This window comes from Haliotis rufescens, unplaced genomic scaffold (genome assembly GCF_023055435.1).
Source record: "Haliotis rufescens isolate VD_foot unplaced genomic scaffold, xgHalRufe1.0.p SCAF_80, whole genome shotgun sequence".
Lineage (NCBI taxonomy): Eukaryota > Metazoa > Mollusca > Gastropoda > Lepetellida > Haliotidae > Haliotis > Haliotis rufescens.
The window spans coordinates 523,069-548,724 of record NW_025964373.1 but is presented as its reverse complement, the minus strand read 5'-3'; the positions used below and the strand labels follow the sequence as shown (position 1 = coordinate 548,724).

Here is a 25,656-nt window from a genome sequence, read left to right as displayed (position 1 = left end):
GTCCCATAACATTCGGGTAACTCAGCCGATTTTGTATAGTTGGATTACAATCGTGACTATGTCGTGACAGATTCTGCTGTATCGGATCAAAATCGTAATAATGTCCCATGTGGTCTGGACGGTGTCCTTTGGATCGGGACGCTGTCGTGATGAACGGGCATGATGGATAAATTGTCCATTGCCGTTTCTTGTCGATTGAGTCCAGATTGCTTCCAGATCTTGCCGAATGCGAACGGTTTTTGTCGGTTCACTCTCTGATTTCTGTCGGATCGCATTCGAGAGAATCGGGACGCTGTCCGGGCAGATACGGTCGTTTTTTACCATGCGGAAGATACAAATCGGATCAGATTCGGATTGAGAAGGGGAGAATCGGGACGAATTCTATTCTGGAAACGGCGGAATCGGGACGCTTCCTGAACAATATTTGATTGTTGTCGTGATTAAATAAATGTTTTTTCAAATTTGTGAATTTCCCGCCACGAATCACAGGATCTTGATCAGACTTTTGACAAATTTTAATCGGGAATGGTCCTATCAAGGACGGCAGTAGAAATCCTGAATGTGTGACTGAGCCCTATAAGACATGACAAGTCTTTGTCAATTCCATCAAGATACGATATTTTCTCAGGATGTCCTCTTACACACTACAGGTACTTGTTAGGAGTCCCTAAAAAGTATAGATACGTTTCACTTCTTCAGGTATATGCCCACTGTTAACATTTTTGAATACAGTACACTTTTATCATTGATTTATGCAAATAAGTGAGTATGGAGCAGGAAAACCAATGGTTGACAGCCAAGATGGCTTCGGGGACACAATGACACAGCCATTGAGCGAGCCTTGTTTTTAAAATATTGGATAGTGGGGCTGTTCTGCCTCGGAGTCGCCACTGGCGTTTTTTTCATATCCGTGCATGCAACCCTCTTGGACATTCTATGTTGCCCGGCAAATCGAATTACTGTCAATGGTAGACATTTCTGGAATGTTCTTCCACTTTACTCCCATGTGGATTCCAGGTGGAATTGGTCTCCGGTAACCACAGTGACTGTCTGTCGTGAGGACGATACTTGGCATCGGGTGAACTCCTGACACGGAGTGGTCTGTCTGTGTGTCACGATGTCCTTTCTACTGCCGTACTGGCCGCTGTGACATATGTGTATTATATTTGTCTGCGGCATCAAACAACAGTCACACAGTTCCATCACATTTCCCACCAGTTACCGATGTGTTTGTAATGTATCTATACCTGACTTGTGAATCCTGTATTGCGTGATGGCGGAGATTACATATTCATGATGTATCAGGAGATGTAAGATGGTGGACATTCGTCAAAAAACCCTGAGGTCAAAGATTCTCAGATTATAAAGATGAGAAACAATTTCCTTCATGCTCAGGTAAATGCTTCAAAACTCGGCTGAGATTTTTTGTCAAGCATTATTAATAACGCATGTATCAGTTAACGAAATGTAGACGAAATATTCATTAAACAACTCCTGCCGATGATGTGATGGTGATGAGTATTTTAGGACTGCTTCAGACACTTGTTGCAGCTGTGTGACGCACGATGTCTCCGAGTGCCATCCATTGATGGCGCAGCAGATTTACAAAAAGCATCCACATTTCGTTTTATATATACAGTAATAAAACAAACATGAATGCTTGTGTGTGTGTGTGTGTGTGTGTGTGTGTGTGTGTGTGTGTGTTACTCCATGTTCCTTGTTCCCCAGGCTCCATCGAGTGTAAAAAAGACAATGCTTTTAACAAGTGGATCTCCGACTTGTAGCACCAAGGATACTCGGATAATATACTCAAGGGGAAGATCTAAAAGATTAATAATACCTCCCGACTGGTCCATGAGCCACCCCCTCTGAGCATAAAACGCAAGGCAAATTAGAGAGAGTTTGGTTTAACTCCGCTTTTAGCCATATTTTTTTATGGGGAACACCAGAAATGGACTTCACACATTGTGCCTATGTAGAGAATTGAAACCATACCTTCGACATAATGAGTGAACGCATTAACCACTTGGCCAATAGCGCTCAGGTCACAAATCAGGTGAAGTTAAGCAACGCCGGTCACGGAGAGTCCTTGGATGGGTGACCATGTTTCGGCAGCTTGGCTCCTGAGAGTTTCTAGGGCTTGGGTCCTGCCCCACACTGAAGCACATGTAACATGTGGCGTCTCCTTGGGCAAGTGACTTTGTTCGAAATGTGCATCTGTTCACCCAGCAGTGAATGGGTACCCGGTAGGATGAGGTTGTTAACCTTCTGGTGCTTGACAGGCAGCTTGGGTTGTATACTCCCCAGGGAGCTGAGAATGATTGCTGAGTGCACACTGATCCAGTGACTGGGGTAATAATAGCGCTTTGAGCATGCCCCTGTGTGGTATGGGAATATGCCCAACATAAATGGCCTAGTATCTTTACCTCACTGCTCCAGTCACTGGTGAAGTAAATGTGTCATGGTGATGGTGATGCTTTACAAAACACAGGTTCAAATTTATAGTCTTTATTTTGGCAATCACTGGAAACAGTTAGATGGAATGTATAGAAATACTGTCTGGACGGAACATGAATAAATAGAAAAGAAGAATCACTCTGTGGTCTGTGTTTCAAGTATCTCAGCTGACTTGCCTCAACTGGTGTAAACAGAACGCATCACGTCAGACATATATACAGCAGAAATGAAGGGAAATGTAACAGAATGTACACTATCCTGCCACCTCACTGAAGCTCACCTGGACATGTATTCAACAAATCCAACCATTTGAGGAGTTAGTGAGTGAGTGAGTATGGTTTTACGCAGCTTTTAGCAATATTCCAGCAATATCACGGCGGGGAACCCCAGAAATGGGCTTCACACATTGTACCCATGTCAGGAAATGAACTCAGGTCTTCGGCGTGACGAGCGAACGCTTTAACCACAAGGCTACCCGACTGCCCCTGAGGAAGTAGTATTCTGAGGTCTAGTATCAATTAAAGTGTTGAATGACACATTTGTAGGGCAGGACATGTTAACACTTTTCATGAACACCTGGTGTCATCACTGATTTTCAGTGATCCCTTCATATAACACTGCTATTTTGCCCAGTGGAACCTGTTTCGGCAGATAATCAAGACTGGTTATTCTCTGGCATGGATGTTTTTATTATATTATTTTGCAAATTCCAAAAAGCAAAATGCTATATTTTGTTCAGCATTTATGAATATTTGACAGCTCCTTTAGGCAGTGGGGTGGCAGAGTTGTTAAAGAAGAGGACAGCGGCCAAAGTGAAGGGAAAAGTCAGTACTGCATTATGTCTGATTTAGTGTGAGTGAGTGAGTTTGGTTTAACACCTTTTCGCTGCTATTCAGCCAATGTCATGGCCGGGGACACCAAGTGTACGGTTCAAACATTGTACACGTGTGGTAATCAAAACCTGAACATTTGCATCACAAGACAACACTTTAACCACTTCTATAGTCAAATGCACAAATAATGAGTCTAGTCACAAATGAAAGCAATCGACATAAGTAGGCAGAGGCAATCCAAGTTTCAGCTTCATATAGACGCAATATTTAATAACATGCATAGATTCTAAACATTTCTTAAATTAAAAATATAAATAACTTCATCTGAAACATTCTGTCAATGATCTGAAACATAGGTTGGTGTCACCACTGGTAAGAAGAAGCATGCTAAACTTCAGATTCATCTGCCCAGCTGTACACAGGATTGTTCATGGACCATTCGACACACAGCAGTTGATGCAAGGGTGGATCCAGAGTTGATTAAAGGGTGGGGTCCAAAATATAAAAAATCTCTCTCAGTCAATTTTACTACCTACAACATACTACAATGGTTTTCAAACAGGGGTGGGGGGGTTCAGAACTCCTGGACCCCCTCTGGATCCGCCGATGTGATGGACTGCGGATGGTGGACGAAGCTGCCGTGCAGGGAAGCCAAACTTTCAGGCATGATAGAACAGCAACTAAAATTTCAAAGTATATTGATCTCCCTGATTGCCTTTCAGCCAATGTGACAGCACCTAAAAGTACATGTATGAGTAAGAAATTAAAATGTCCCAAACATGCATCTGTCGGGATGAGACATCAGGGAGACAGGATGAGAGAGGCGTCGACCATGTTGGCCTCTCTCAGAGCGGTCTCCAGTAGGTCCGCCCGAGCATTCATACCCTCCCTCATCTTCCAGTCCTTCAACATCGTGAACACCTGGCCACAAGAAAAACACACTTGAAGGGGCACTTTGACAATTAAGTAAACACTGCCAAGTCAAGTTTGTATCAAAACTGTTCATCTGGCCACAGAATGAAACACCACTTTAAGGGTTAATGTTCTTATATAAAACAGGAACACATCTAAAAACAGGAACACAATACCCACCCACCACCAAGGATGAGGAATACATAGCCTACCATGAATTTGAAAAATACTCGATTTTGATTGGTCAATCAGAGGTATAAAATCACAATACACCCCCGTCATTGAAACAGATGGTTTGATGGCAACTTCAGCCCTAAGCTAATATTTTTCGCATACTACTTCTTAATTACAGTACAGTAATTGTTGGTAGGCATATATAAATAATTATATTTACAATTATAGGCAACAAAATGCAAAGTTGTCACTACTAGAACATTCAAAGGACCTGTGGCAATACATTTTGTACAGAAGTCATGACAGAAAATAACAAAGGGAGTGTACTTAAAGTTTTGAGAACAGAGAGCTTGCTGTATGGCGCTTTTCTATATACGACTGTTACGTCATATCTTTTGCATCACAATGAGCAACCTTTGAACGGCTACAATTGTTAAATGGTTAAATCTACAGGTAACCTAGCTCTGCATTGAAAACACACTATGTTTATGTCCTAATTATATCTTCCATTTCCACTGCATCAAACAAGTTTCCACTGAATGCTCAAGAACTCTCACACCAGACTGATGTGGTGGTCAAGTTGTATATTTTCAGTTGTCTCACATTATACCTTGGCCTCATAAAACAATAGACCTGTGAAGATCCGGGGTAGAATAGGTCTTCAGCAACCCATGCTTGCCGTAAAAGGTGACTATGCTTGTCGTAAGAGGCGACTAACGGGATCAGGTGGTCTGGCTCGCTGACTTGTCTGATGCATGTCATCGTATCCTAATTGTGTTGATCAATGCTCATGATGTCAATCACTGGATTGTCTGGTCCAGACTCGATTATTTACAGATTGCCGTCATATCGCTGGAATATTGGTGAGTGCGGCATTAAACAAACAAACAAACAATATAAAACAATATTTCTGCAATTGCCCAAAATGTATTATAAGATAATCCCCAACTAATTCCCAGCTGATATCATGTATTCGTCCACCCACAGACAGATGACCAGTTGCATACATTAACAACACGACAACACAAACAATCACCTGCAACTGAGAGTTGTCTGCATACACTTCTCTGAAGCCGTCGATGTCCTCCGTGAGGAAACCGAGTCTATTGGCCAGCAAGTCCCAGTCTCGCCTGTGAATCTTCTCCGCAATTTCCCTTAAGATGGCATCGGACGGCACCTGCCTCACTGTCATACGACCTTGAGGACTGATGGTGGTTGGTCGATATGTTGGGGGCGGGTTGCCAGGGGTGAAGCCAGCTTGCCGACTTACATCGCGACTGCTGAACTGTACAACAGAAAACACATTCACCTCACAATCCTTGTGACGTTGGGAAACAATTAATATAAAACAAAGGTTTGGATGTGTTTTGGCGTCTGTGGGGAGGTGGGGTGGTATGACTAATTCATTTTACTTTCCACAGGAGTATTTCAATCACTAAAGATAAAACTCTGTGTGTGTGTGTGTGTGTGTGTGTGTGTGTGCATGTGCGTGTGCGTGTGCCTGTGTGTGCGTGTGTGCGTGCGTGCGTGCGTGCGACTTTTCATCATATTTCAAACTCCAGTATTGTTGGCACACACAAATACAAGCTTCATCTCATGTTTATTACAGAGATACATGACATCAAACATTTTAGTAAAATCTAAATATTTTTTACATTTGTATACTTATCCTGCATTACTCCGTATTGCATTTACTGCTGTCTTTGACAGAGAGACGAGCTGTGTGAGATCCAGCTGCTGAAGAAAGTTGTTTCCATCTGTCCAGGAAGCAGCGCCCCCTCCCACACAGTCGGCACGTGAGGTGAGGTGAAATTGGGTTTAACGTCGCGTCCAAGATTATTGCACTTATATAGCGACGTGCATGCACGTGTGTGTCTGTGGCTGCTTGTACTAGTCCGGACTGATGCCGATTTATAGTGCTAGCTCACTGAGATACCATGCCGCAGTTTAACATGAATACCCCACTCAGACACAGTATACTGACTCCGAGCCGACCAGTCCTTGTTTTAGACCCTTAATGTCGAGCGCCAGACAGGGTAACAACAAGTACCATCTTTTAACGTCTTTTGGTATGACGCGGCCGGGGATCGAACCCCGGACCTTCCGCTCTCCGGGCGGACGCTCTACCACAAGACCACGGAGGCGGCCAGTCGGCACGTGACCCGGAAGACATGACGTCATGTCAAAACACATAACTGCTTTAACATAACATCGGAAACTTCGTGGGGAGGAAGCGGAGCGCAGGGGGGGCACTTAGACCTGTAATGCAGGATAAGTATACAAATGTAAAAAATATTTAGATTTTACTAAATTTTTTAACTTATCCTTCATTACTCCGTATTGCATCTTTATCAGACGGCACGGCCGGTGGGCATACCTTCAGATGTGAGCCAGAAGAAAAACCCTCGACAAAGGTCCGATGAAATCGCACCGCATGGACAAGAGATGACCGGAACACCAGCGACCATTCCTGTCAAAGGAAACGAGAGTCGATGCAAAAGAGGGAACCCGAAATAGGTGACAGAAATAGTATGAGGCGGAAATGCCAAAACTAGCACTGACCTAAGAGCGAATGCGGAACGCAGTAGAGCCCTCTAATCTGGGGTGATAAACACCAGAGAGTTCTACGGGCCCCGCTCAGGGTAACGGAGAATCAGTGGCGTCGGGGGTTGGTGACCTGTTGAGCTACCACCAGGGGACCAAAGCTATGAACGCCAGCGACATCTTCCAAGGCTACATCACGGAGGTAGTGGTTGGCGAAAACGGTGTCGGATCGCCAAAAACAGCCTTCCATGATCGATTTGAGGGAACAGTTACTGTGCAGAGCCATGGTAGACGCGACCGCCCGAATCTCGTGGGGGTTGTTAGCCTTGGGGGGGTCCAATCCGGCGACTTTATAAGCTTGGAGGATGACCGCCTGGAGCCACAGGGAGATAGTATTCCGGCTGACCTCCGACAGCGACGAAGGGGAGACCGGTAGGAAAAGGCATTTCCTAGACTTACGGCAGGCTTTAGATCGTTGCAGGAAAACCTTCAGGGCCCTAACTGGGCATAATAAAAGCTCCTCCACGTCGTCGGCACCCACAATCGACGAAAGTGGAGGGATGGTGAAGGATCTATCAGGCTGTCCGGGGAGTTGATTCTTTGCGATGAAGTCCCAGCACAGCCCAAGATGAACTGCTCCATGAGTCCCGCGTTCGAACCGGACCCGAGAGACGTCGAGGGCGTGGAGCTCACTAACCTGGGCGGCCGTAGCCAAGGCCAGTAGAAACACCGTCTTCTTCGTTAAGTCGTAAAAGGAAGACGTATGGAGTGGTTCGAAGGGAGCCTCCCGAAGAGCCTTTAAGACCACATTCAGATCCCACGCGGGCGGTCTGAACTTGGCTTTTTGGTCGTCAAGACGAAACGAGCGCAGCATAGCCTGGAGTTCGGGAATTTTCGTCATTCTCCGGTCGTCCGGGATGGCAAGGACGGAGTTAATGGTGACCAGGTACGTGGAGATGGTAGAGCCTTTTAATCGACGCGTGCTGCGCAAGTACAGGAGAAACTCAGCCAGGAACTGCGGTGATGCCGTCATCGGATCCTGATGCTTGTCAGAGCAGAACGCCTGGAACGAGGACCATTTATCATCATATAGTCCCCGTGTAGATGGACGATGGGTGAAAGCAATAGCCTTGGCTGCTCTAGTCGAATAGCCCTTGGCTCCTAGGGCTTTTTGCAGATGTGCCAGGCGTGCAGATGAAACCGAGCGGGACTTGGGTGGGGCAACCGACTGTGTGGGTGGAGCAGCAGGTTGGACCACGCTGGCAGTTCTAGAGGGTTGTCTCTGGCGACGTTTTGGAGGTCGACAAACCAACTTCTGGCCGTCCACCAAGGCGCGACCAAAATCAGTGTCAAGTGTCGAGTGGCCTGGATCTTTTGAAGAACCCTGGGAAGGAGAACCGGAGGCGGAAAAGCGTACGCGCTTAATCCCTCCCAGGGAACACTGAAGGCGTCGACTGCTACAGCGGCCGGATCCGGGACCGGCGAGATGTAAGTCGGCAGCTGGCAGTTCTGAGACGTGGTGAACAGATCGATGTTTGGAGTGGCGATCGTTTGACAAAGGACTGTGAAGATCTCTGGGTGGAGTCGCCATTCGGTGGGAGCCACCTTGTCCGGCCTGGACAGAGCGTCTGCCAGAACATTCTTGCAACCTGGAATGTGCTGAACAAGGAATTGCAAGTCTAAGCGGTCCACCAGGTCGAAGAATCGGAAGGTCTGGTTGAGCAGGGACTGAGAGTGGAGAGTACCCTGATTCCTCAGACACCACACCACAGTGATGTTGTCCGTGGAGATGGTCAACTGGGCGTGACGGAGAATGCTCTGCCAGTGGGAGACGGCCAGTATTAGAGCTTCGAGTTTGAGATTGTTGCTGTGCCAGTGGAGTCGATCTCCGGACCACAGCCCTGCAACTGTTTGAGTCCCCAGATGAGCCCCCCAACCCTGTTTGGATGCGTCGACGAACAGGTGGAGGGAGGGCTGTAGCGCGGTCAAGGAGACGCCGCCGCAGACGTTCGATTCCACCGTCCACCATTGGAGGAAGGGGTGGAGGTGGACCGGGAGGACGATGAGGGACTCCGGATCCTGCTGCCGGATAAAGGGTGCGAGAAACCGTTGAATTGGACGGAGTTGGAGGCGACCTCTGGCAGACAGGTCTTGAGCCGACGTGAGGAGACCCAATAGAACCTGCCATTGGCGGAGAGTTCGAGCCTGTTGAAGGGCAGGGAAGAGATGAGCGAGGATTTTCAACCACCTGTCTCTGGGGACTTGAAGGAGGTCCTGATCCGTGAGAAACAGGCCCCCGATAAACTGCAGACGGAACGATGGGGTCAGCTCCGACTTCGTCTGATTGACGATCCAACCCAACTGATTGAAGAGCCGCAGGGTAAAATTGTTGAGGAGACAATCAGCGATGTATGGATCGAAGTTGATGTTCCTCAAGTGTAGGTAGGCGGCGACCGGGCGGGTGATCCGTGTGAAAAGCCACGGGGCCGTTGAAATTCCAAATGGTAGGACCGCCTACTGGTAATGGGTACCATTGAAAAAGAACCTGAGGAAGCGCCGGTCGTTGGGGTGGATGGGTACATGAAGATAGGCGTCCTGGATGTCGAGGCTGATCAGGGAATCGCCAGCTGAGATTCTCGTCCTGAGCAGTCGCAACGTCGTCATTCGGAAGTAGGGAGGACGTTCCAGGTAGTGCCGGTTGAAAGTGGAGAGATTGTGTATCATGCGCCAGTTGGTGGTCCCCTTCTTGGGCACCAGAAACACCGGAGAGTAAAATCCTGGGTGTCGAGCCGGGTCGTGTACGATCTCTATGGCCTCCTTCTGCAGTAGGGAAACGATGCTGTCATGAAGGGGCCGAAGCTGGTGGGGTGAATAAGCGGCTGTTGACGGAGTAGACGTCAGAGGAGGCAGCGCAGACAATGGGAGCTGGTACCCCTGACGGAGGACGTTGGTGACGAAAGGGTCCTCCAGTATGGACCAGTTTCTCCAAAACCGGCCTAGTCTCCCACCCACAGGTGTGTCGGTGACCGGAACGGCTGGGGGTGGGAGGTCCCAGTCGTTGAGGTCCCGCCGGTCAACGCTTTGAGGTGGAATCGGCACCCTTGCCGGGGCGACGATCCCTTCGGGGCTGGTAAGTGCCACGGGATCTACCACTACCACGCCCTGTCCCACGAAAGGGCGAGGTATGTTAGGAGACGACCTTGAGGGAGGAACGGCGTGGTTTATAGTTGCCTTTGGAGGACTTGGCCGCTGATTGGTGTGTGACATGCTCCAAGGCTCTGAGAGCAGTTTCATCCCTGGCGAAGCTGGAGACTCGGGTGTGGGTAGCGGAGATAGCACCATTAAAAAGGGTAGGACCCAACCAAGGTTGTCGTAGTAAGGAACGCTTGAATTCGGAATCCCAGTCCGTGGAAGTCAAGTAACCCAACCGTCGAGTAGTGGTGATCTCCGCAAGCGCAGCTCTCAGGTGATTGCGCATGTGATTGATCTGGCGAAGTTGGAATGTCATAACCGTGCGCAAGTGGTCAATCCTGTTAGGATTGGATTCATCGAGATCCTGGTCAATGGCTCTGGCAGATGAGGCAAGTGTAGATAGTGGCTTCAAAGTACGGCGCAGTTCTGTTTCCACGAAAGCGAGTCGGGAGTCCGGCATACGTATGGTGACGGACTGGGAAGACCCGGTCATTCGATGTAAGTCCTCGTCAAGGATATGTGCACCGTTGGCTATGTCGAAGGAGTGGACGGGGAAATCTTCCCGCCGGAAATGAGGAGCCTTGAACGACGGCGTGAGGGACAACTTAGCGAAGTCCTCGTCCAACGCCGTAACCAGGTCAGTGAGCATTGGGTCGGGTGGTAGAGAAGTCGGATTAGACCAGATCGTCAACTTTTCTCCACATCGGAGCCCGGGGAGGGAGCGACGGAGGCCAGACGGTCCGCCAACCAATCAGCTCTGTGAAAGGCCCAAGTGTGTATCAATCTCGGGGGATGGAGGGTCATAATTGGGGCGAAATGATCCTTCCGAGGAGGAGGAACGACGTCGTCGTCTATGTACGGGTGGACGACTACGAGAGCGACGACGGGAACGAGCAGACTTGGACAAGTGCCGAGAAACAGTCGGAGGCGACGAGGTGTACAATGTTCGAGACCGAGAAGCACCCGATGTGGAGGGGGCCGCAGGAATCGAAGTAACAGTAGTCGGGGCCGTCAGGGTCGCCGGCGTCGCAGGAGGCACCGTCGGCGCCGCTGAGGTGGGTTGAGCTTGCGCAAACAATGACTGCATCCAAGCTTGCATCCAAGATGGATCCATGAACGATGACGGAAGGGCATGTCCATAAGTAGGAGGCGCAGCATAAGTCAAAGGCGCCGAAGTAGTCAGAGGCGCCGTATACATCGAAGACATCAGAGGCCCCGGACCAAGAGGCGCCGGATACATCGGAGGCGCCGGACCAAGAGGCGCCGGATACATCGGAGGCGCCGGACCAAGAGGCGCCGGAGTTGCCGGATACATCAGAGGCGCCGGACCAAGAGGCGCCGGATACATCAGAGGCGCCGGGTACATCGGAGGCGCCGGGCCAAGAGGCGCCGGAGTTGTCGACGTAGATGGTAGAGGTGACAGGAAACCCGAAACGGGCGATGCTGCAGACGATGATGTCGAAGCAGGCGACGGTAAGGGTGGTATAGGAGACTGTGTACGGTCGGATGTCGTGCCATGGGAGGCAGACTCTACGTTGGATGGCATGTTGGAGAGTCGACGCACACCCTGGGTGAATCGTTTCCGAGACACTCTTAGGTAGGCGGTGAAGGAGACTGGCGACAGGGGACTACAATAACTGCAACGCTCTGTGAGGGTACACGGGGTTGTACAGTCCAGGCAGCAGGGGTGGGGGTCCCGTCCAGAATTATTCCCGCGGCAGCGAGAGCAGCGAGACATACTGGAATTGAAGCAAAAACATAACGATGCGTAAACACACAACGTGAAACATAATGTAACTCAACATAACTTATTCTTGTTACAAAGTTAATAAGAGCAAACAATTACGCTTCAAACACGCCAAAAACAATCATTAAACTTAATGTAAAACTCCAACCATAGAGCGAATTCAAGACACAAAACACGAAAGTACGTGGACACGTAGTGAATCGCAACAGGGCGGGAAAAAATGGCGGTAAACCAAAATGGCAGGAAACAACAATACGCTCGGAAAAAACGTGACGAGAGTCACAACCCGAGCGAGAAACGTTACCAATTAACAATATAATGAAGGCAAAGGTAATACAGCAGACTTTTGTCGTAGTAAACGAAAGAAAGTCAGGACCAAGAAAGCTTTAATAATTCCACTGAGGGATACAGTTCACGTCCGATCCATGTGGTTGACAAAGCAGTTATGTGTTTTGACATGACGTCATGTCTTCCGGGTCACATGCCGACTGTGTGGGAGGGGGCGCTGCTTCCTGGACAGATGGAAACAACTTTCTTCAGCAGCTGGATCCCACACAGCTCGTCTCTCTGTCAAAGACAGCAGTAAATGCAATACGGAGTAATGCAGGATAAGTTAAAAAATTAAAACCCATTTATTGACTCATAACTGTTAATGCAATAATTGCAGTTTTTACACATAATGTCTGATGAATTGAAAGTAGATATGTATGCTGAAAGGTTTTGAAATAATGTTTCTATTATATTATGAACTAACGAGAGAAAAATAAGATGTTTTTGTACAGTCCACACACATGGTGATCTTCACTGAAGTAAGTTTATGACATCACAGCACAACTGTATCCTAGCAACCATAAGGTCCCTTTTCTCCGGGTGGGTCACAAATAATGTTAGTTTCAAATGTGATACCACACATACTCTGTCCTGGTTCCATGTCTGTAGTACCATTCGTATCAACAGCTGGGACCTCTCCCCACCAAACTGGGACCTCTCCCCACCAAGCTGGGACCTCTCCACACCATGTGAGGACAGTCAGCAGTATTCCAGCTACATCACAGAGGGCTGCAGGTCGTCAAGTCTGGGCCAGGCAAACCAGTGACTGGTCATGACGACACACAATCGCCATGTCACCTGTCCATCGTCAGCTCTTCACCTTGTCTCATCGGAAGCCCCATGGAGGCATATGCACAGCCTCAGAATCTCTACACATAGCTAACACATGGAAACATTTAGGTTTATTTTAACAATAATAGGAAGCAGGCATGTAGAGGTGACTACAATTATTAGGTTATGAAACACTGCATCGTCCTGACCTTGTTCTCTGTCAACAATAACAAATATTGGTAACATCTTTGATTACTATAGTATGATATATATGTATGAATACTCTAGCTGTATGTGATTACTATAGTATGATATATATGTATGAATACTCTAGCTGTATGTGATTACTATAGTATGATATATATGTATGAATATTCCAGCTGCATGTGGTACTCAGATCAGCGGTGTGCTGTATTTCCTAGGCTAAAAAAAATAATAGTGGTAGTCCTGGTTATCAGGCACCGCCTGCATCATCATCAAGCCTGCCACACATTTTATTTTTATTTTTAAAAAAAAATCAAAAAAATCCTAATACTTAAAAACATTGCAAACCAATACAGCACACGGCTTTACTGCGCATCTCGTGGTATGGTCATGGCGGCAACAGGACTTTATGTGCTTGATTATGTAGGAAGGCCCTTTCCCAGGTTGATAGTACACAAATGTATATTTCGTTACATACAAGTTTGAACAAGCAAAAAACAACAAACCGCCAGCCTGCACTATATTTTCACTGCCTGAGAACCAATTCTTTTAATTTTTTAAGTCATAAACTTGTTCTGTGCACCCATGTTATTACTGTGACAGTTGGTGGACAAATTGTATGCTGTGTACACCCATGTTATTACTGTGACATTTGGTGGACAAATTGTATGCTGTGTACACCCATGTTATTACTGTGACAGTTGGTGGACAAATTGTATGCTGTGTACACCCATGTTATTACTGTGACAGTTGGTGGACAAATTGTATGCTGTGAATGGCCGGTGGTCTACATTCTTACAAAATAACGACATCACTTTTTTATTGCCAAACACGAGTCCAAATTTACTACCCCGGGTTCCCTCCCCACTATTACCTGACCCTACCCAGATACTCGCTGTTGGTCTCAAGAGATAAGTACAAATGTCTGATTGGGAATAGTTTGACTGTTGCCCTACCAAAATGTAATTAGATACTCTCATAAAACGATCTGGTCATGCATACACTGAAGTTAACTGATGTTTTACCTCTATTCAAACATATAGAGTCAGAAGAAATGCATGCATAGTCAGAAAGAAATTTGAACATTAGTCACTTGTAGTGTAACCGTGGAAGTTCTAGATAATTTAAGGGGCAGTCGGGTAGCCTAGTGGTTAAAGTGTTCACTCGTCACGCCGAAGACCCGGGTTTGATTCCCGACATGGGTACAATGTGTGAAGCCCATTTCTGGTTTCCCCCCCGTGATATTGCTGGAATATTGCTAAAAGTTGCCTAAAACCATACCCATTCACTTACTCCTCAAATGGTTGCATTTGTTGAATACATGTCCAGGTGAGCTTCAGTGAGGTGGCAGGATAGTGTACATTCTGTTACATTTCCCTTCATTTCTGCTGTTGCATACAACCATACTCACTCACTCACTCTAGATAATTTTTGTCATTAAACACTATATCACGTGACTAACCACGAGTCCGGGTAGTCCTGTGGGTATCCGGGTCCTACTCAGGAACCACCCAACCCGAGTACCCGAGTTACCCGTCCCAGCCCTACCAAACACTAATAACAATGCTCTGATCCCACCTCTGGCAGATTTCTGTGGACCCTCTCCCTCATGTCCTGGGGCAGGATGTTGAAGGCGAGGACGGTTTCCAGCATCGACGGGGGCAGCTTCATCACCCCCTCCACAAACTGGTCCTCGTTGATCATCCCTGGAAACAGACCACGACATAATGCATCTCTATTCACCACTGGGTTGAGGAAATGGGAAACTATTGCATGCATGCAATGATAGCATAAGGGACACAACTCTGCCAAAACCCCAAATTATCTCCCCTTGGTCGAGTAAAGAAATGACATATTAACAGATATGTAAATGTTGTAAGAGTAAGAATGTTTAGTGTAGTACACAACTTTGAGTTGTTTTCATTCTGTCGTTACTAAAACACTCAAATTATTTCAGAAAAAATTGTACCTCTTCCTTGTGGATCCATTTGTTTGAAAAACATGCTGCTCACTCTCTGTATATCATCCTGCAAGCCAGACATTCACAATGAAGTTTAACAAAACACTTAATGCTATCAACTTAGTTTAAGGTGTTTTCAAGGTATTGTTACATGAAGGTGTTTTCAAGGTATTGTTACATTAAAGGTGTTTTCAAGGTATTGTTACATTAAAGGTGTTTTCAAGGTATTGTTACATTAAAGGTGTTTTCAAGCTTTTTTAGAACATTTCCCTTATTTTCCTGAGAAGAGCAAGATATGAGCACAGCACAGTTATCCACTGAATAACAGATTCCACCTTCAACTATGACTGCATCTTCCCGAGGCAAGAGCGTCCACTAGCATTTATATTGAAGTCTTGTTTTCACTCTGGCCACATCAAGCCCACTTTCCTGTGCTAAATGTGATTGGACAGCTCATATCAATAGTCCAATCAGAGAATGTTTCACAACATCAACATCCACGACTGCTACACCTTTGTATGAGAGTGATTTACTGCTGCCTGTCTTTCTTGACACGAATATGTACTTTTCATCTTTAAACCCCAGAACGATTGCCTATGTCAGGGATGAAATCGTGAATTATTTTTTGTTATCTGACTGACTCGGTCATCGCCTATGGTAGTTGCCATCTTTGTGAAGCTATACAAGATAAGAACAACGATCTGATTGGATTCTTGATCTACCAAGAAAAATGGCCTTGATGTGGCAAGGGTAGAAACTAGGCTTTGATAAAAAGGTTAGTGGACACGCTTGCCTCGGGAAGGTTGTATGACTGTAACTGTCTATACAATCCGAGAAGCACCTTACTGAGCTATCTTCGGGATAAACTCGTCTCATGATGCGAGACAAAATATCCTTGTTGAGAGGCTTGCCATTGTTGAGCAGGCTGTAGATTGCTGTAACAAGAATTCAGATAGTACACATCACAATCATCAGATCAGGAAGTTTGACAAGATACTACCGGTAGTCAAAATAAATGATCGTATGTGAGAAATATTATCGCCATAGAGTTATTATTTATACTTGATATTACAATCCTTTTAAGGAACACAGAATATATAGTACTCAAAAGAAGTTAAAGAACACCTGATTCTTTCATAGTTAATCATGGCATGACTTCGTTATAACGAACCCAGAGTGACCACAAATTTTAGTTTGTTATAACCGTAGTTCGTTATAAGCATATATACAGCAAATGGCTGGGACCAAAAATAAATTTGTTATGTCTGTCAGTATGTTTTACTGACATGGTGTCTGTACTTTGAAGTGCTTAGATTGGTATATTTAACAATGACACGTGAAGGGATTCACAGTCTGATTGTCAACAGTAATGATATATCAAGTCATTTAGATAAATGTCGCATTACAAACATATATTCATGTAAACCATGCATGTGACTCAAATATCGTCAACAACAGTGCTATGACAGTGGCAGCATGATGTCACTCACCTCTGGCCTTGGTGCGATTATCCTGCATCTCTGCCCACTTCAGCGCTCGGAGAAAAGTCTCGAATGAAATTGTTCCATCCCCAGCTTTGAACTGTTTCAGGATCTGACATGGGACAGAAACGATCATAACCTATGACGAAGTTTCCGATTGTTTGTTGTTAAACACCTCACTCAGAAATATTTAGGCTTCAGATTGTTTGTTTTTAAACACCTCACTCAGTAATATTCAAGCCTCAGCAGCCTGTAAATGGATCGGCTGGTCTAACTCGGAGACTTGGTAAGTTGTAATTTGTTTGGTTTAACTATCAGCATTTTTATCAAAAATCTCTTCCACACACCCCTTATTCAAGGTAACAAAAACTCAGAAGGTGATAAAGGGTACATACTTTTGTAGTTTACATAGATTAACTGTTTCAATCACTGACTGAATGAGCTACGAGTAATTCCGCTTTTAACCATTTCCAGCAATATCCTGTCTGGAGACACAAAACATATGCTTCACACATGAGGGGAATTAAACCGAGGGTTGGTGTGAGTTCAGCTTTAACCACAAGCCTGCACCACCACCCTGTGTCAAGTAGGGCAACAAAATGACAAAAAGTGCATGAAATGTTCAGAGTTTCTATAGACCGTTGTTTGGTATCTAAACAACAGTTGCAGTCATTTTGTTGTTGCGTCTAGGTGTCATGTGACTAATACCACCCAAAACCAGTATTTTGCTAGGAGTGAGTGAGTGAGTTTGGATTAATGCCCCTTGAATAGTATTCCAGTTATATCATGATGTGTCAGCTTTATGTGGGAGGATAGCCCGAAGTGATGCAGGTCTCAGACGTTTACCACTTCGGTGAAACCCACGAGCCCGGGTATGGTGCTGACAAACCTAGAACCATAATCGGGGCGAACCGTGATTCAAACCCACAATCATAGGTTTCTGGCGTGCCCAAGGGAGGCAAATCTGCACAGTGAATTGCAGTACCTTAGACAACTGTGCCACCTGTGCACGCAACAACTGTGGCACGCTGGTTACAGCCTGGTTTTGAGTTGCGACACCTTTATTGTTGGTTGAAAAGGGTTTTATCACTATCAATGCCTTTGAATCTATTTTTAGTCAATAGCCATGATGGCTTTATGGCTGACATAACAGGAGGTAACAAATAACATGTATGAGAATTTATTTTTTTCATAAATCTGAAAATTTGTGATCAAATGTTCAATACAGTGAGGTAAGGCATGTAAGTTTCACATACACCTGCGACTTTTGCCGCTAGTTTGAAGTGTGAGTCAAGTAAAACTGATTTCCGTCTTGAATACTAAGTTTATAATGGCACATACACTGGGAGTAAAATTGGGAGAAAAGGACAAGTTCAATTTCATAGCAAATAAAGATAGACTCAAAGATTTTTGCAAACACTGATATTATGTTTTACTATGACTGCAACCAGTTTTTTCATTTACATTTTTAAAATCAACACACACTAATAGAAAGTCACTGGCCCTTACATTCCTGATGAAGGCATCTGACTGTAGCTGTGGTGCCCTCAGCTTGTCCTCTGTCAGTATCCCATCGACAGTACATCCCAGCTGCTGAAACCTCTTCCACAGTCTCTCCACCTCTGCTATACTCACTGAAACAATCAAGAAACAGCAGTGAGTGTTTGTGCCACAGGGCCCTCATCCTGATGTCTAAGTACCGGTGTCTAAGTACCGATGTCTAAGTACCGGTGTCTAAGTACCGGTGTCTAAGTACCGGTGTCTAAGTACCGATGTCTCAGTACCGGTGTCTCAGTACCGGTGTCTAAGTACCGATGTCTAAGTACCGATGTCTAAGTACCGGTGTCTAAGTACCGATGTCTAAGTACCGGTGTCTAAGTACCGGTGCCTAAGTACCGGTGTCTAAGTACCGATGTCTAAGTACCAGTGTCTAAGTACCGGTGTCTAAGTACCGGTGTCTAAGTACCGATGTCTCAGTACCGGTGTCTCAGTACCGGTGTCTCAGTACCGGTGTCTAAGTACCGATGTCTAAGTACCGGTGTCTAAGTACCGATGTCTAAGTACCGGTGTCTCAGTACCGATGTCTAAGTACCGATGTCTATGTACCGGTGTCTAAGTACCGGTATGCCCTTTGGATCCCGTTTATATCCCGATGTCTAAGTACCAGTATGCCCTTTGGATCCCGTTTATATCCCGGTGTCTAAGTACCGGTATGCCCTTTGGATCCCGTTTATATCCCGGTGTCTAAGTACCGGTATGCCCTTTGGATCCTGTTTATATCACGATGTCTAAGTACAGGTATGCCCTTTGGATCCCGTTTATATCCCGATGTCTAAGTACTGGTGTCTAAGTACCGATGTCTAAGTACCGGTGTCTAAGTTCCGGTATGCCCTTTGGATCCCGTTTATATCCCGGTGTCTAAGTACCGGTATGCCCTTTGGATCCCGTTTATATCCCGATGTCTAAGTACCAGTATGCCCTTTGGATCCCATTTATATCCCGATGTCTAAGTACCGGTATGCCCTTTGGATCCCATTTATATCCCGATGTCTAAGTACCAGTATGCCCTTTGGATCCCGTTTATATCCCGATGTCTAAGTACCGGTATGCCCTTTGGATCCCGTTTATATCACGATGTCTAAGTACAGGTATGCCCTTTGGATCCCGTTTATATCCCGATGTCTATGTACTGGTATGCCCTTTGGATCCCATTTATATCCCGATGTCTAAGTACCGGTATGCCCTTTGGATCCCATTTATATCCCGATGTCTAAGTACCGGTATGCCCTTTGGATCCCGTTTATATCCCGATGTCTAAGTACCGGTATGCCCTTTGGATCCCGTTTATATCACGATGTCTAAGTACAGGTATGCCCTTTGGATCCCGTTTATATCCCGATGTCTATGTACTGGTATGCCCTTTGGATCCCGTTTATATCACGATGTCTAAGTACCGGTATGCCCTTTGGATCCCGTTTATATCCCGGTGTGTCAGCTTGATGTGGGAGGAAAGCCCGAAGTGATGTTTACCACTTCGGTGAAAACCACGAGCACGGGTTTAGTTCTGACAAACCTGGAAACATAATCAGGGCAAATTTAGATTCGTACCCATGATCATAGGTTCCTGGTGTACCCAAGGGACATAACTTTGCTCAGCGCATTGAAGCACCATAGGAGACTCCTTGAAAGACAAACGTTTCAGAACATCCCGCACGTCAAGGAAACAATGGATTAATGTCTGCAAAACCTGAGGACAATTTTGTTTTTGGCATTTACAGGAACTTATTTTTTTTCCAAAGAAATCCCGGATGCCCCTCAGAATATCAAATGTTTGGCCAATAAATGATGGTATTTCTAAGCGTGCACAGGAAACTTATTTTATCCATTCTGTTTTTTTAGGAATTGTTACATTACAAAATGGTGGCTTTTGGGATACTGATTTTTCTGGTAAACATCAGGGTCTAACTCGTAGAAATTGTTATAACATATCTGCCAGTGATAAACTTTTCCAAGTATGTATCACAATAAACTGTTTGTCAAAGGATATCAACAAGAATAATGGAATAACAGATTTCATAAACATATGTTTTTGTTGTAGGTGGAGCTTCATAGACAGAGATTATCATTGGAGTGAGGGCGAGGGTAATACATGAATTCTTACACGAGTTTCGTAAAATCAGTATGACACACATGCGCGTGTAATACTTTCATCATTACCCATTATTTCTTAATCCTTTTGATCACGCCTTTAGAAATAGCACAGATTATGACACGACCGCCATCTTAGATAACCACTATTTCCAAATGACTTCAATAATATTCAGCTATGACCTTGTTTCTAGCCCCATGTTACCATGGTTACAATTAGATTTGAATGTCAACAATGCCACCCAGATAAACAATGCTAGATAGGATTCAACAGATCAGCCCTCATTGCAGCATGTTCAATAACTCACTGTTCTTTTAATCAACTATTCATTACATCATTTATTAAATTAGCCAGGACAAACAATAGTATATATTCATAGGTTGTATATTCAAAATTCAGCCTGAAAGTAATGGTGTCGTTGTCATAACTCGGACAGTAAACACTACAAATACTAGCCAATTTCAAGGACCCCCCATAATTTCGAACACTTTTTACAATAATAATACTCACAAGGTTGTCTAGGTCAATTAGACCGGGAAGTGTCACTACATTTCATATTGACAACACCTGTAAACCAGACTCCCTGTGGAGTATGACAAGTAGAGTGAAGCACAACCTGTCAACACCCACCCACACAGGGACTGTGACAAACAACATGGACGTCCGGCTCTAGTGTCCAGACAAATTCAAAATATGATGACAAACATCCCAAGTCAGGCTATAATAACTGCTTCAGACTTACAAAGATAACTTTAATTTCATCAAATTGCATGTCCAATGAATACTTAGTAAAGTTATAAATCCTTTTTAAAAACTTCTGAAGTTCAGAAAATAAGAACTTTAAACATATAACCAATTTTGACCAAACCATTACCACCGAGACCCCACAAAGCGACTTCCACGGTTCAATGATGTATATTAACTATAGAAATATAAAAGAATCAGGTGTTCTTTAACTTCTTTTGAGTAGTATATATCAGCCCTGAAGAATATCCTTGTCAAGTTTCCTACCAATCAAAACCCACAGTTGTCTTGAAGCAGTACATTTAACACTGTCGTGGAATATAGTTTTAAACATTTAAATTTGAAATAATCTGGATCAAAAACATCTTTGTACTTAATGTTGTTTATAAAATAAAGCCCACCTGTTAACACGACATCAACTGTTAACATGACATCAACTGTTAACATGACATCAACTGTTAACACAACATCAACTGTTAACATGACATCAACTGTTAACACGGCATCAACTGTTAACACGGCATCAACTGTTAACACGACATCAACTGTTAACATGACACCAACTGTTAACATGACATCAACTGAATGACTAAGGTAATGAATTCATATAAAAATCATTTCCTCTTCATTAAAAACATGTGATACCATATCCAGAATATTTTATGACATGTTAAACATATGTTGCCATATACTGACATACAACATTAACTTGTCTACATATAGTCAACCAAACAAGTACCACATAGAGGAGACAAGGTTACACAGGCAATAGATTGTCATGATGTTACTATATATGGAGATGCTGAGAGTAAGTTGCCATGACAACAGGTCAATATCACTGGTTATACTGCCGTCACTCACAATGTTATCTTCCACTGCGAGTGAGTGTTAATCACATTGCAATGTACGTCATCAGTGAAACAACAGCCACACAAACACATGAACAAGTGTGAAGACAAATACCTGTATAGGGAGAAGTGACAGTCATGTGTATGGTAATGTCATCATGTGTCAAGTCAATAACTTCCACCTACATGCACGGGTTTATGTAAACATGACCAGAGGCTGATATTTGGTGTCAAGACAAAAAAATGTCAATTAAAAACTCCCAAATTGGAAATAAACATTTCCCAGGTATGTTAATAAAGTAGTAATAAAAGTTTGTAGAAGTGTATGTCACTGACAACAGAACCCAAAAAGTGGAAGAGGCTGTAAAGCTTAGTTATAAATATTATTGTTTGTTGTTTAACGCTGCACTCAGCAATATTCCAGCAATATGATGGCAGTCTGTAAATAATCGAGTCTGGACCAGACAATCCAGTGAAGTTAAGGACAACCTGGTTCTTTCATATTTACACAATAATTACCCTGTCAGCCATTAACTGTATTAATTTGAAAGAGTCAAAGGGTCCTTCACTATTTTAAGTAGTATAATTAATTCAGTGAAGAAACATGTCTCTGGCAGGGTAAATTTCTGTTATTAAAACGGTGCATCAAATCTAAAAATATTTTTATTAAAAAGTTTGGAAAGGATTGGTGCTAGTTAAGTCAAACATACATATAGATATACATATTGAACAGAAGGATGCCAAATCATTAAAAAACATTCGCGTGAACGCACCACATTTTAAGGTGTAGTGTTCTGGCCAGGAGAGCAGGTGTGTGGAGGGGAACTCTGTCCCTAGGCTTGTCACTTTATGGACATGCTTTGGTAGAGAGCTGCCACGTTGCTGGTGGCTGCCTCCGACAGTGTCAAATCGGGGCACAATTGTAGTATTTATCAAGTCAAAAGAGGACTTTAATAAAACAAAATAAGGGTTTTTCATAGTCAAATGAGGACTAAACCATTGTCAAATAAGGACTAAAACATAGTCAAATAAGGACTAAAACATAGTCATATAGGACTAAAACATTGTCAAATAAGGACTAAAACACTGGCAAATAAGGACTAAAACACTGGCAAATAAGGACTAACACATTGGCAAATAAGGAATAAAACATTGGCAAATAAGGACAAATCGTGGTAAGTTTCCGAAATCATGGGTTAATTTAAATATGGTGTAAATTTGAGTTTCAATTATTAAACAGACATTAACTTTAAGTTTTGTTGCATTTTTTTTAAGACTTCCACTGGGTATCACATGTACATGATGTATACACTGAAACTTTGTCAGTGTGGAAAATATTCCCTCCAGGACAGTGTGAACGGGATTGTCTATGTGTAACCCACAGCACAACTGTCTTACCCATAATGTATTATCCTAGACAACTTCACTAAGTGAGTGAGTGAGTGAGTGAGTGAGTGAGTGAGTGAGTGAGTGAGTGAGTGAGTGAGTGAGTGAGTGAGTTTGGTTTAAAGCCGCTTTTAACAGTATTCCAGTTATTTCACAGTGTGTCAGATTAATGTGGGTGGAAAGCTCGAAGTGATGCAGGTCTCAGACGTTTACCGCTTCGGTGAAACCCACGAGCAAGGGTATGGTGCTGACAAACCTAGAAACATAATCGGGGCGAACCGGGATTCGAACCCACAATCATAGGTTTCTGGCACAACTTCACTCAGAAAGCTACATCCAGATTAATAAGATATCACTGTACAATTATTGATTTTAATACAAGTATTCTATATGAATGCATGTTTTGAGCTTTAGAGCTGGAATTATCAAAACACTCAAAACACAATGACAAAATCTGGTGTTTTTTTAAACCAAGACTTGATTTGTAAGTCCATATATATCCAGCTGACCTCGCTCAGCTGACAGTGGAGTCACGGGGTCAGGTCACAGTGACCCTGTCAACTCCACTGAGGTGCTACAGATAACATATAGACTACAGCCTTTCCAAATCCATGCTGGTCTGCTAGTCTGCTAGTCGGAGACTGTGTTGAAGACAAGTAAAAATCCAAAGTTGGTCGTCCTCATTAACTAATAGCATTTGAGGATTCTGAACCAAATCTTAATGCTTCAATTTTGCTACAATCTGGAAATGAATAAAACTGCCGGAAACTGTAAACAGAGAAAACTTATTGTTTCCTTCAAGCAGGACTAGCTACAAACTCTGTGGACAACTGAAATAAGGTTTACATCGGTCCTCTGGACAAGTCTTAAAAAACACATGGGTCCTCTGGACTAGTCTTAAAAAACACATGGGTCCTCTGGACTAGTCTTAAAAAACACATGGGTCCCCTGGAATAGTCTTAAAAAACACATGGGTCCTCTGGACTAGTCTTAAAAAACACATGGGTCCTCTGGACTAGTCTTAAAAAACACATGGGTCCCCTGGACTAGTCTTAAAAAACACATGGGTCCCCTGGACTAGTCTTAAAAAACACATGGGTCCTCTGGACTAGTCTTAAAAAACACATTTCTGAGGCTGTTGCTGCCGGTGGCATGACAGCTCCATCTCTCGCCTCACTTGTATTAAGGTGTATAAGGAGGAAGCAGTCTCTCAGAAAAAAACACCTAAACTTGTACTTCCTCCGATGTAGTGGTTTGAGGAGATGCTATGGGAGTCACACAAGTGTACATTCACAGCCATATTCAAAACAATGACTTGATTTTGATACTGTATTTTTCTAATCTGAAATATAACGGATTATTACCTTTGCATTTCCCTTAAACTTCCAACTTATTCAACAAGTTTCTTATACATTAGGGACAGTCGGGTAGCCTAGTAGTTAAAGCATTCCCTTGTCATGCCCAAGACCCGGGTTCGATTCCTCACATGGGCACAATGTGTGAAGCCCATTTCTGTCCCCCGTCGTGATATTGCTGGAATATTGCTAAGAGCGGCGTAAAACCATACTCACTCATTCTTATATAATAATTCGGTATTATAAACTTTCACATTTGAAATATCGTAAAGTACCCTGTTTTTGAATGATACCTGTGTTTGGACAGGTATATTGATAGTGATTTGTAGTGTTATTCTAAGATGTCTGTACGAGCATGAATTTAAGTATTGATGCACTCATCTCCCAAAGTATGCACATGTCGTCTTAAATGTTCTCAAACAGGGTACATGAGGATATCAGAAATGTAGTATTCCCTAAGATGTTAATGTTCTCAAACAGGGTACATGAGGATATCAGAAATGTAGTATTCCCTAAGATGTTAATGTTCTCAAACAGGGTACATGAGGATATCAGAAATGTAGTATTACCTTAGATGTTCATGTTCTCAAACAGGGCACATGAGGATATCAGAAATGTAGTATTCCCTAAGATGTTAATGTTCTCAAACAGGGTACATGAGGATATCAGAAATGTAGTATTCCCTAAGATGTTAATGTTCTCAAACAGGGTACATGGGGATATCAGAAATGTAGTATTCCCTAAGATGTTAATGTTCTCAAACAGGGTACATGAGGATATCAGAAATGTAGTATTCCCTAAGATGTTAATGTTCTCAAACAGGGTACATGGGGATATCAGAAATGTAGTATTACCTTAGATGTTAATGTTCTCAAACAGGTTACATGAGGATATCAGAAATGTAGAATTCCCTAAGATGTTAATGTTCTCAAACAGGGTACATGAGGATATCAGAAATGTAGTATTCCCTAAGATGTTCATGTTCTCAAACAGGGTACATGAGGATATCAGAAATGTAGTATTCCCTAAGATGTTCATGTTCTCAAACAGGGTACATGAGGATATCAGA

At 44.0% G+C, this 25,656-nt stretch overlaps 1 protein-coding gene across 2 annotated transcripts in view; it reads right to left on the bottom strand.

Annotated features, from left to right (window-relative positions):
• Positions 1 to 2,492: 2,492 nt before the first annotated feature.
• The window catches only part of LOC124137388, a 42,792-nt gene continuing 19,628 nt past the window's right edge, over positions 2,493 to 25,656 (bottom strand). For both annotated transcript variants that reach the window (XM_046503663.2, XM_046503662.2), the window contains exons 3-9: positions 18,115 to 18,239; positions 16,615 to 16,717; positions 15,971 to 16,059; positions 15,134 to 15,191; positions 14,743 to 14,870; positions 5,413 to 5,661; positions 2,493 to 4,211 (exon numbers count right to left, since the gene is read on the bottom strand). In XM_046503663.2, the coding sequence (XP_046359619.1) occupies positions 4,092 to 4,211; positions 5,413 to 5,661; positions 14,743 to 14,870; positions 15,134 to 15,191; positions 15,971 to 16,059; positions 16,615 to 16,717; positions 18,115 to 18,239 (872 nt within the window). In that variant the 3' untranslated portion in view covers positions 2,493 to 4,091. The remainder of the gene's footprint in view (positions 4,212 to 5,412; positions 5,662 to 14,742; positions 14,871 to 15,133; positions 15,192 to 15,970; positions 16,060 to 16,614; positions 16,718 to 18,114; positions 18,240 to 25,656) is intronic.